The following is a 12,519-nucleotide window of genomic DNA, read 5'->3' as shown; positions in this document are numbered from 1 at the left end:
AAGGAACTGTTGAGGGAAAGAGAAAGAGAGAAAGACAAAGACTGGAGTGGATGAAAAATATAGAAGACTGGACCTATCTCTCATATGAGGAATGCAGCAGAGAGGCACAGAATAGGACATGGTGGAGACACATGGTTAGTCAATCTCCTGGAGGGAGAAGACACCTGGTAGGACAGGACTTCCATATGTATCTTTTCCTCACAGAAGTCTTCATATGGCTAGCCATAAACCAAGTGATTGCTCTCATCAACTGGAGGGAAGTGCAAAACCCGACTCAGTTACATTCTGTGATGAAATGATCACATCTAAACTCTCGATCCCTGTGTGCCCTCCTTTACTTACTCCCTGAGAGAGTTGTCTCTCAAAAACTCAAGAAATTCATTTTACTTATTCCAAATGCTATCTTTTTATTCCAATCCATATTGCCATTATTAAAATCACCAATAATAATCATCCTTCTCTCGTGAATTAAACCAGGTTTTCATATATTTATTTATCACCTCTCTTCTCATTCCCTGACCTATAGCAACAACCAACTAAATATCTCTTCCTGTTGACCTCCACTTCATACTACACTGCCTCAAAACCATGCCACTATTTCCCCCTTTCATGTCTACTGTATGTGGAGATGATTCCCATGCTATCATCAGTGGTACTCCCTTTCTCTTCTTGTCTTTTCTATCCTCATGAAATACACTGTACCCTTCCATTTCTCTTCCCATTAAGATATCATCTTCATTCAACCATGTTTATTCTTATTCCAATGATTTTGGGACAAATAAACCATCATTGAACAATTTCATCTCCCTTATTTCTGATACTCCTGATATTTGTAAATAAACATGGCAGTTCACATTTTAGGTCTCTAACAAGTCCTACCCGTGCCACTTGTTGGCTGCAATTTCTGCACCTGTCCCATAGTTTCATCTTCAAACCAAAGTGTTTTACGACAGTTTATCGAGTGATGTAAAGATTCTCACTTTGGGGATGAAAAATAGTTGGCCATGTGGGATGGTCTGGCAAAGGCTGTTAATATTGTAAGCAACAGTAGTGCTTAATTTGAATCAACATACAGATTAGGAATAGGTGACGGACAAAATGCTCCACCCATATATAATGATGGCTTGATGGTGAACAGGGTTTAGCCATTGCAGTGTACTCTCCCTGGCAGGAGTATAGACTTGGGACCCACAGTGGAGCTTTGATCTTATCAATGCCAAGTACAAAAGAAGCAAATAACATCTCTCAGTACCACAATGGGTGGAAGATTGGGTGCATAGAATGTTCACTGCTTCACAACACTTGTCTCGTAACTAACGTATGTGAAGGAAGAAACTGAGTTTGCTCTCAAATATCAGACTCAAGAACTCATCACAAGAAGAAAATGAGATTAGTGATTGTCCTAGTTGGAGTTCTGCACCAGGTTAAAGACTTAGTTTGCAGCAAAAGTGCACACAAACTGCCTTCTGCTGTGAAAATTTGCCATTTACAAATTGCTGAACCAATTTGCATATGCCCATTTTGAGAGATGGTCAATGGTTGATGCAGCTGTCTTTCTGTTATGCTTGTATTATCTGAATGACAGATGATGGTGAAGTGCCATACTTCATTAGTGTTGGTAGCTATTCTTATAGAGAATGTATATTGAATGAGTGGCTGGTTAGTTGATTGGTTAGAGGTTTACTGGGTGCAAGGACAGCTCAAGTCATACTGCGCCAAACTGAAGATTAAACCAGTACTTGCAGTGATAATAAATAAATATATAAACTAAAATAAAAAAGAGATAAATTAGCATATGCCGTCCTTGTACCACTAAACCATAAACCATCCAATCAACTGGTTTGATTAATTTTTTTAAATTACAATTCTGCTTTTTGTACATAGCATATACTATGTAGTACAAAAAGCAGAATTTTTTAATTTATTTATAAGTATAGAAGGTCATACTATGCAATATTCAAAGGCTACTACATCGAAACAAAAGGTATTAATAAATAGTCATAAAGAGAAAAAATAGTAAATAACGCACAGGTAAAATCAAATTAAGTGAAACAGTGTTTATATAAGTAGAATTTAACATTGAGCTCACTGCTACCTCTTCAATGGATGAAGAAACTGAGGTGTATGAGGAGGAGGTATTAGAGCTGTTGCACAAACTGAATAAGAATTTAACAATAGGGACTGATGGGATATCAGCACAGATGCTAAAAGAGTGTTCAACTGAACTTACTATTCCTTTGACCAGGCTATATAATTTGAGCCTCAGAACAGGGAAGATTACGCAGGAGTGAGACTATATACGTACAAGTATATAGTTGTACGTATGTTAGTTGTATCTAACTAACAACCAATCGGTATCTCAGGAGCGGTGGTTGCGAAGATTTAGGAAAAGTAGGTTAGGGCTCACATTCAGAAATGGATGGATAGAATCTCTACTTTGCAATGAACAGCACGGATTTACTAAGGGAGGGCCATGTTTTAGCGACTTGCTCACATTCTATGATAATGTTATCATTGAGCTAGATATATAATGATTTTGGATTTTGCTAAGGCTTTCAACAGAATACAGCATGGAAGACTGTTGCATAAATTGGAAAATATGGGACTGGATTATGAAATATTAGAATGGATAAGAGGATGGCTGATGGATAGACTACAAAGAGTGATATATGTGAGAGTCAGCAAGATTTAAGGTAACCAGTAGTGGTTAAGATAATCATATGTGATACTTACAGAATGATTTGAATAGACTGGAATTATTAGCATGGAAAATGGATGTCTCTTTAATGTCAGTAGATGTAAAGTCATGCACTTTGGGATGATTAGATATCCAATGTCGTATGATATCGGTGGGATTATGCTAGAAGAAACTGATCAGGCTAAGGATCTTGGAGTGTTAATAGATGGGAAGTTGAAGTTCAAGGGCCATGTAGCAAAGATTGCAAATATATTTCAGAACATACTTGCAATGCTGAAATGAACTTTGACATGCAAAGATAAGGATATTGTTTTGCCTCTTTACAAAGCATTGATAAGGCCTCACTTGGACTATTGTGTGCAGGTCTGGTCTCTTGGTTTCCATTGTGATTCAGATACAGTGGAGAGAGAGAGAGTGCAAAACATTAAAAATGATATCAGGATTTTAGAATACTGATTATGAAGACAGATTGAGAATTTATAGACTGCATACACTAGCAAACAGGAGAAAGAGGGGGTGATATGATTGAGATTTACAAACTTCTGAAAGGGTCATACAGGATTTCAGATGATGAAATTTTTCATTTTATGGAAGGTGGGGAAAGGATGAGAGGGCATACTTGGAAGCTGAGAATGAACGCTGCTAAAAAGGAGGTGAGATCTCTATTTTTTTCTTAGAGTGGTGAGTGATTGGAATGGATTGCCATTGGATGTTGTGTGTGCAAGTAGTGTGAATGAATTCCAGAACAAGTATGTGGCCTCCCTTGATGAGTCCCTGACTTCCTGGAGATCTCTTGTAATAATAATAACAATCAAATATCTTTGTATAAATTAATAAGTAAAATAAGTAAAAATTTCATTCCTCTCTTGCATGAAGTTGTGACACTCCACCAGAATATGACAAATGGTGAGAAGTGGGTTTAATTTTTCACAGATAGGAGTGTCATGAGTCCCCAGTGAATAAGAATGTTTAAGATAACTGTGACCCATATGAAACATAGCAAGAAGAACTTCCTTTCTTCTGTTCCTACATTGACTTGACTGCCAATGCTTAATTTTAGGCTTAACTCATTCAATTTGTTTGTCAGTGCTTCCTGTTATTGGGTAATTAGCTTTAATTTTATAATCTGTCTATGGTACTGCAAAATAATACATCAAAAAAAGTATATGCTAATCTGGCAGCTGATTGCAGTCTCATTTCACTTAATTCCAATGTGACAGAAAATCCAGCACAACTGAACAAACATCAAAATTAAGGGTCTTCATTTTGTATGACAAATGCGACGTTTCACAAAGCACTGCATGTGAATTATACAAAGGAGATGCAATACACTGTAAATAAATCTGAGTCTCTATAAATCGCATACTAATGGTAGCCATTTTCTGCTATATAAACAATAGCAAGCTGGAATTGCATACAATTTTGCTATATAATTACAGCAATCAAGTGGGATCTAGTTGGAGATAATAATGTCAGGAAACACAGAATCATGGCCAACAGAGGTCTCAGATCTTGAACCACCAGTATAGATGGGTAAGAAATTAGACTGGGCTGCAGGTAGACAGATAATGGAGCATAAGACTTCTGCAGTTGACAAAGTGACAGGTTACACGAGGAAGTGCAAACTTGCCATGGAAAAATGTTGTCAACAGTCATTACAATAGTTTCTATAACATCATCTTTAATGTGCATATCAAAACAATGTATGGTAGTGTGACGTGTCTCATGTTCATCTTCCCAATGAAGGTGACAAAACAGACTAGTTCATATAGGATGCTCTGGAAGAGACTATTTTTAGGGTATAATAGTTTCTGTCTAAGTGACAGAGCTGGTTCAACATAAAGACAGTGGGCGATGTGTGAAAGGCACCAGCAGCTATCCATATAAACTGATAATGGATGGGATCTAACTAGTGCAGGTTATTTTGCCTTGAAGAACCATAGACTTGAGACCCATAATCCAGCATTGAGCATATAATAAAGAAAAAACAATGAAGACTAATCTGGATCCCACTGAGAAGAGGATCAAGTGCAAAGGAGATTCAATGCTCTCTCTCTTGCTACTTTTCTCCTAGTTGACAAATTTGTGCAAGGAATGTGAGCTTTCTCTCAAAGATGACTCCCAAGAACTTGGTTTTCTTTATACTGCAATAAAAGGTTGTCCCATTCTTAACTCAGGATCTGGGTGAAGAGAGAGTTTTGGAAGAAATGTATACAGACTTTTTCTTCTGAAAGCCCAAATTCAATATTATTACGAGCCCATAGAGAAACATGATCAACTGCTGGCTGAAGTTGTTTTTCAATTATCCTCATGTTACAAGAGTGACAGTAAATTGTGAAGTCTTCATCATCATATAGAGTATTGTCTACAGTGGGAGGAATCTATTCAGTGATTGAGTCAACTTTGATAGCAAACAGAGTCATACTTAAGACAGACCTTGGGGAAACACCCTCTTCTTGATGAGAGAGCGCATCCTCTTGAAAGACATGGCTAAACAGAAAATTTTTAATAAATATAGGAAGGTGCTCTTTGAGACTTAGACTATACAGGTCTTTTAATATGCCATATGTGAAGACTGTGTCATTATCTTTTCCCATAACAAAGAACAACGAAACCAGATGTTTTTGTTTCAAGAATGCATCTCCTATACATGTTTTTAAGCAGACCAAGTGTTCCAACACTGAAGAGCATTGGCAAAATCCACAATGCATAAGAGAGAGAATTATGGATTTCTAAATACCAAAGAAAGAAAGAAGTCTAGCATTAACCATTTTCTTTGTTTGCTTGAGTTGGATCATTTCCTGGTTTTGGGATGGCAATGACAACTGACTTATGAAAAGCATCTGGAAATGCTTCCTCTGTATGTATTCTGTTGTATAGCGTAGACAAGGAGATCCATAGAATATGAAGATATTTTATCATCTCATAATCCAGGATTCCTTTTGTTTGTAATGCCAGATATGTCTTGTTCTAGCTCTAGAATGTTTGAAAACAATGAGGTTTGTTGTTGTATTCTGTACGTATTCTGTTGTATAGCATAGACAACAAGGAGATCCACAGAATATGAAGATATGTTATCATCTCATAATCCAGGATTCCTTTTGTATGTAATGCCAGATATGTCTTGTTCTAGTACTGGAATGTTTGAAAACAATGAGGTTTGTTGTCGTGGAGCATATTTGGAAAATACCCCAAACTTTCTTCTGAGCTTCTTTCACTATTGTGCAATCACAATTCCACCATGGCTGAAGAAAATGTAAAAACCGATTAGACATTTTTTAGGAACTACAGTTGTGGCAGCTTGTGTAACACAACGTGCCACATGTTGCACTGCATCACTCATGAAAGCAAAGCTAACTATTGGAGAATCAAATTCTATTAATAATGGGAAGATGAGCCAGTCAGCTTGCTCAATTTTCCATCATGATATCTGTGATGGTGTGCATGGTTGTCCATGCAGGAAGGTGGATAACATGGGAAAGTGATTATTCCTAATTAAATTCTTGTCAGTTTTCCACTTAGACAGTAAGAAAAGGGAAGGTGAGCAGATAGTTAAGTCTATGACACTGAATGTTCATGAAGACATATGGAAGAAGGTGTTGCTTCTTGTGTTTAATAGTGAGAGATTACTGTTGTCAAACATCAGCTCAACATATATTTGTTCGAGCAGTATACCACAATGTTGTCTACTCATTAAAGGTACGAATGATTAACTACAATAAGATGCAATCAAAGTCATCTTGACAGGTATTTGTGGCAGAAGGAACTTAGATTTAGCATACTGTTAACAGAGTTCTGATTGAGAGTTGGATAGCAACTACTTCCACTTTCATAATGAGTAAAACTTGCTAGAAGAGGTTATGCATTCTTCCAGCAATTATGGTTATAATTGCTGGAAGAATGGCAATTCCTTTATGAGCACATCCATCCCCTTTCCTCTTCTTATAAATGATGGTTATATTTTGTAATATTGGGTTGTATTTCAGCTTTAGATATGTTTCCTGCAGGCAGAAACATACTGGGAGCCTTTATGTCATTGATATTTTAAAGGAAAAGATGACAATTCCATTGTATTGGTGGCACCATCTATCTTCCAGTATTGAGTAGTTATGTTTTCATTAGCCTTGAATTTTTTTTTTTCTTCTTCAGAGAACTGAGGACAGCCGGTATCCATCATTTGTGTTTATGAAGAAAAATATCCAAGACAATGTCATCATATGGTACTCGTTCAACAGCACCATCTATATCAATTATCTGATCTTCAAGGGGAACAGAGGTATCCATGCATCTGAAAACAGTCCATCTATTAGTGTCTCCATACACATCTTTCACATTCTGCAGTGCATGTTCCAATATCTTTTTTTATTAATGGATTTTTGTATAATGCAACTATCTTTGTCATATCCTCAGGAGTGAGTCCATACTGATTGGTCTCCTTCATTTGCTCAAATGAGATGGAAAGTAGGTCATATCATTCAGTGATGTTATAATTGTTTGAAGGAGGTATTGACATACAGGTTGGGTTCCCTATTGACACTTTTTTTTTTTTTTTACAGCTGCCACAAACTGATGCTCACTCTCTGGCTAGCAACAACTGTGCTTTTTGCAGAGTGGAATGCCAGGGCTACCCGAGATGCTATACAAGCACCATAGCAAGCCTTCAGTTGAGAGGGAGAGACAGAGCATTTTAATCCTTCACCTAGAACATGCACAGTTCAGTTGGATGCACTATCCTGATGAAGTACTGCATAGCTCTGGCAACATTCAAAAGCTTCATAGTCCATGCAGTGGTGCATAGTTGTAGGGGAGGGAGGGATACTAACTGATAGGAAGGTGGTTATAATATTTGAATTGGACTAAATGTGTGTGTGTGTGTGTACACACACACACACACACACACACAAATATATAAAAAGTAAGCTGAAATTTGAAACATTTTTATGTCATGTTTTTTGTTACACGATAAGTCGATAAGGCCGAAATTTGTCACATCTTCATGGTTTTGACAATGTGTTTGCCTTCATGAGACAACAATTTTATCGTTTCAGGAATACCTGAAACGGGAATTCGTCAAATACCTGTCAAACTCATTGTCGACCATTAGAACACTACATGTTAGTATTCATTACTGAAATTAGCATAACATGCATGTCATGACAGATTACTAAGTAAATATTTTATTTTCATTTTGTGATTTTGAATAATTAAAGTGAGGTTCATAAAGAACCAGCCTACCAGCCTGGAACCCGGGGGATTGGGCGCCGTAGGGCAGAGGCCCCCCCCATATATATATATATATATATATATATATATATATATATATATATATATATATATATTCGATTCTGTCCACAGATAGTAAGAAATGGTGTTTTTGTAGATTTTTTTTTTTTATATTAGTTTTTGTGACCAAGAAGTTAAAACAAGTCTATCCTCATAGAAAATGTTGATATTAATAATATGTTGAGATTCAAAAGACTAAAATTAAACAAATATATTTACTGCTAAAATTGATTGCATTAGCTACATGCTAGAACGATCTCTCTCTCACACACACAAAATTAAAAACAGCATCTGTCATTTCCTCCACTTTATCTTGGAATAAATATATAAAAAAAAAATTTGCTGTTCCATATTTTCGAGCATATGCCTTGAAATCTATAATTATATCAGAATTTCGTGAGACAATACGAAAATCATTGTGTTGCTAAAATCCATACTAAAAGCAATGTTAAAAATCATTGTATTATTTAAATGTGTGCTAATGAGAACAATCAAAATCACTGTATTACCTCTAGTGTTACACTGAGGTAAGTTAAAATCATTTTATCATTTCAAATATTGTACTGAAGGGGAAAAACCATGCACTGTAAATCAATTTACTATTTCAATTGTAGCAACATTAACAACCATCTTCATATATAAAAATATCTAATATCAAATTAATTTCGTGCTCCAGAAAAATAAGTTATTAATTACCTGCAATATCTCTAAGAAACTATTCTAAATGGTATAGTGTCTGACTTACTTCTTTCAAGGCTTCTTCCAACTCACTTTGTCTTTCTGCAGCCTTGTCTTGAAGATGCTGCCACCTTGAATTGAGATTATTCAATTTCAGTTGTGTTGCACTGGCATCTTCACTACCTTTATTTGCCTCAATTAATTGTTTTCCAGCTCGATTTAGAGTATCAATACTAGTTTGATGAGCATGAATATCATTCATTAACACCTACAATGAAAAAACGCATTATGAAAATAAGAATCCTTATTGAGATTATAAATGATTTCATTATTTTCTTGATTAATACGGATAATATGATCCACATTCAATGATAGGCTACAGGAAAGCCTCACTTAACATGATTAATTAATCCATCAATTAATGCATGCCAAGCAAAATGGTGTTAAGCAAATATAATAAACAATAGGAATAATTATAATTCATCCATCAGTTAGCGTAAATTTGGGGAAAAAAATTATGTATAAGCTATATTAGAGAATAAAATCATCAAAGTTAATAAAAATTAATTGCTTAAATTTTTATTTAAATTTCTAAACATTTGATTGAGCTACTTTTTCACAAAAAAATTAAATAAAGATGTTTGAATAGTGCTCGACTTTTTCATCTTGTCATGCAATTTGTGATAGCTGGCAATCGCTTTACCAAGATTTCGGCAGACTTCAAGGCTTCGTTCCATATCAGGATCAGCATCAAACAACATTTCCTTAACATGCTCAATGTGATTGAAAACTAGCTCAAGTTCTATTACAGTTAGCTTTATTCTCGCTTAACTGTTCTGAATAGGAATCGAGCAAGTTTTTTGTTATTAACCAGTTAATTAAATCCAAGTTCTTTTACATTGTGATTTCTTCAATAATGTCATCAGCTGGGTTATTAAAACCAATGAAATCATTTGCACAGTGAAGTAAGACCTTCTGGCACACGGTTCCTTTATTACTGCAGCTTTCTTTATCTGTCTCTCTCTTTTCCATATCAGGGGATGAATATAATAAATCCTTATAGGTATCTGAATTAAAACCAAATGAAAGAAAAGTGATTGAACAAGAGAACAGAGATCGCATGTGTACTTGCGATGAGAGCTTTGAGCCAATTGCTGAGTGTTGCCGGCCACCACCCGCTGCACTTCCACTGCTCACTAACAATGGTGAAGACCAGATCATTCAGAGAGAGACACCACTAGCCTTTTGTGGCAAAAACACACCACTATATACAATCTTCAGCTTCTAAAAAACTTGGAATCCTTTTTTTGCTCAAGTCATTATTGTTGATCTGTCTGTCAAGTCTGCTCAACCACTGAATATGCCTCTCACATTTCGAGTGGTGCACCAAAAATCTCTAAAAATTCTTAATGTTGCCCAGAAGAAACTATAACTCAGACTCTCTCTAACCAGCATCTTGTAGATAGTTTCTGCATTCTATCTTTTCACAACTAGTTTCTATGGGTGCTATTCAGCAGAACTGTCACTGAGCTCTCACCTAATTTCTGCAAAACCTATAATATCACAAGCAAAAGCATTTGTGTTTCATTCCATTTATACCACCTCCAGCTTTTCAAAAAGAATATCAACAAACTACTTTTCTTTTGACCCCTGCCCACCCATGACACTAATTTGCTACAGTTTTTACAGTGTCTCATGTGTGTGTGAGGGAAAAAAAAAAGCGTGTACACACACACACACAGCTAATTCTCTTTTTACATAGCTTTTTTTTTTTTTTTTTTTTTACACAATTTCAAAATAACATGGTTTAGAAAACAAAAGCAATTAAACTTTTGCACTGTACATTTTGATTTAACATGATTCAAATGGCGATGCTTATTTTTTAAATTCAGTTCTGTTAAAAAAGGATATTTCTATTATAATTATTATTTCCTAGTACATACATATGAGCTTAAACTTGAATTTTGGGGGAACTTCCCCCCCCCAATGTTTTAAATATTAGGGATTACTCTTCGCTACAGAATGTAGACAAATATCAAGTAGAACTTATATAGCGAAATCACAAAAACGTTTTGGTGCCTTTAAAGCAGCTAAGCATCATGTGACTCCAATATTTTGCAGCAATGCTTCAGGAGATCATATATTAAAACCATTACTTGTTAATCGATCCCTAAGACCACGGGCAATGAAACGTGTGGATTTTAACAGGTTACCAGTGCACTAGAAGGCAAATAAAAAACTTTGGATTACAAAAGAAATTTTTAAAGAATGCTTCCATCAGTGTTTTGTTCCAGAAGTTAAATGCTATTTGATGGAAAAAAATTTTGTCTTGAAAGTTTTATAGATTATAGACAATGTTCCTGTCCATCCTGTTTCAGAACACCCGAATGTGGAATTTTGTTTTCTGCCACCTAATACAACATCCTTAATACTAGACCAGGGTATGATCACTACCTTCAAAACTTACTACATAAGAGGAACATTCCAATACATTTTGGATAAGGCATGGGTGAGGCAAAAGATGAAATAGATGCAGAGTGAAATTAAGAAAATTCAGGTGAAAATGATTAAAACAAATCAAGAAGGTACAAAAGAGGTAACGAAAGACGAGCGAGTGGCATAGTATGGTGACTCCATTATTAAAGGTGTGCTGGATGAGAGGATGCACAAGGTATGTTTCCAGGCAGTAAAATGAGTAGAGTGATTGAATATGAGGAGGGAGCGAGCAAAGGAGTTGATGGTTTAATAGGTACGAATGACTTGACAGAAGACAAAGAACACATCAGAATGGATATCAGGAAGCTGATTAGATGGATAAAAGAGAATAGTGTGACAGGAAGGGTAGTAAGTGTGTTGCCTAGGTATGACAGTGGTGAGATGAGGGAGAGAGCAAGGATTATGAATGGTATGTTGGCTGAAATGTGTCAGGAGAGGGGAGTACAATTTGTTAATGTGTGGAATGAGTTTGAAGGACGAAGTGAACTGTATGGGAGTGATGGACTGCATTTGAGTGGTTATGGTGTGAGTCGCTTGGAGAGACTGTTGCTGGAAGGTAGAGAAGTGAGTACAGAGAATGAATCAGATCAAGTGGGAAGTGATGTGGAAGAGCAGGTGAGTAAGATAGGAGAGATTGAAGAGGTGGTTATGAATGAGGAAGTAAGTGGCATGATTATGGAAAATGAGAGAATGGGTGTGCAAGATGAATAGGGAAATGAGGAGGCTTACGGTGGACAGGGGCACACAGCATGAGAAAAATGGATGCTCCAAGAGGATGTGAGAGCATGTGTAGACAGGAAAGGAATGGGATGACCTGGGATCAAGAGGAAACAGTTGGAATTGAACATGGTTTTAAAATGAATAAGCAGAAAGAGAAATGGCCCCAGTCGAGCATGGAGAGATCACATCGAATGAGCGGTATCGGTGGGACTAGCTATAGATCCAGGAATGAGCTGTTGTGTTTATATACAAATGCTAGAAGTGTAAGAAACTAGGCAGCTGAAATGGTTGCACTAATTGAGTCTGTTGACTCAAAAATTGTTGGAATAAGTGAGACATGGTTAGATGAGGATGACATCCTGACAGGAATAGAGATGGAAGGGTATGATGTGTTTTGTGAGGATAGAAGAGCTAAAATAGGAGGGGGAGTGCTATTGATGATAGAGAAAGAGTTATGTCCATATAAAGTAGAGATGCAAGAGGGAAATAGTACCAGTGGTTTGAGGCGGTATGGTGTGAGATAGAGGAGAATGGAATGAAATACTTCGTTGGATGTTGTTATAGACCAGGAAATGTGGATGGTAGTGACTATGAAATGTATAATCAAATTAGCCAAGCAAATAAGAAAAGAGTGATCATTATGG

The 12,519-nt window shown here is 36.3% G+C and overlaps 1 protein-coding gene across 1 annotated transcript in view; it reads right to left on the bottom strand.

Moving 5' to 3' along the window:
* The window catches only part of shot (dystonin-like protein short stop), a 1,304,552-nt gene that overhangs the window by 298,529 nt on the left and 993,504 nt on the right, over positions 1–12,519 (bottom strand). Inside the window, exon 72 of the mRNA XM_090402172.1 lies at positions 8,727–8,927. Coding sequence (XP_090258298.1) covers positions 8,727–8,927 — 201 coding nt within the window. The remainder of the gene's footprint in view (positions 1–8,726; positions 8,928–12,519) is intronic.

This window comes from Typopeltis vanoorti, chromosome 12 (genome assembly GCF_054136105.1).
Source record: "Typopeltis vanoorti isolate ZY-2024b chromosome 12, IOZ_Tvanoo_1.0, whole genome shotgun sequence".
NCBI lineage: Eukaryota > Metazoa > Arthropoda > Arachnida > Uropygi > Thelyphonidae > Typopeltis > Typopeltis vanoorti.
This window is presented reverse-complemented; position numbering and strand designations above follow the sequence as displayed.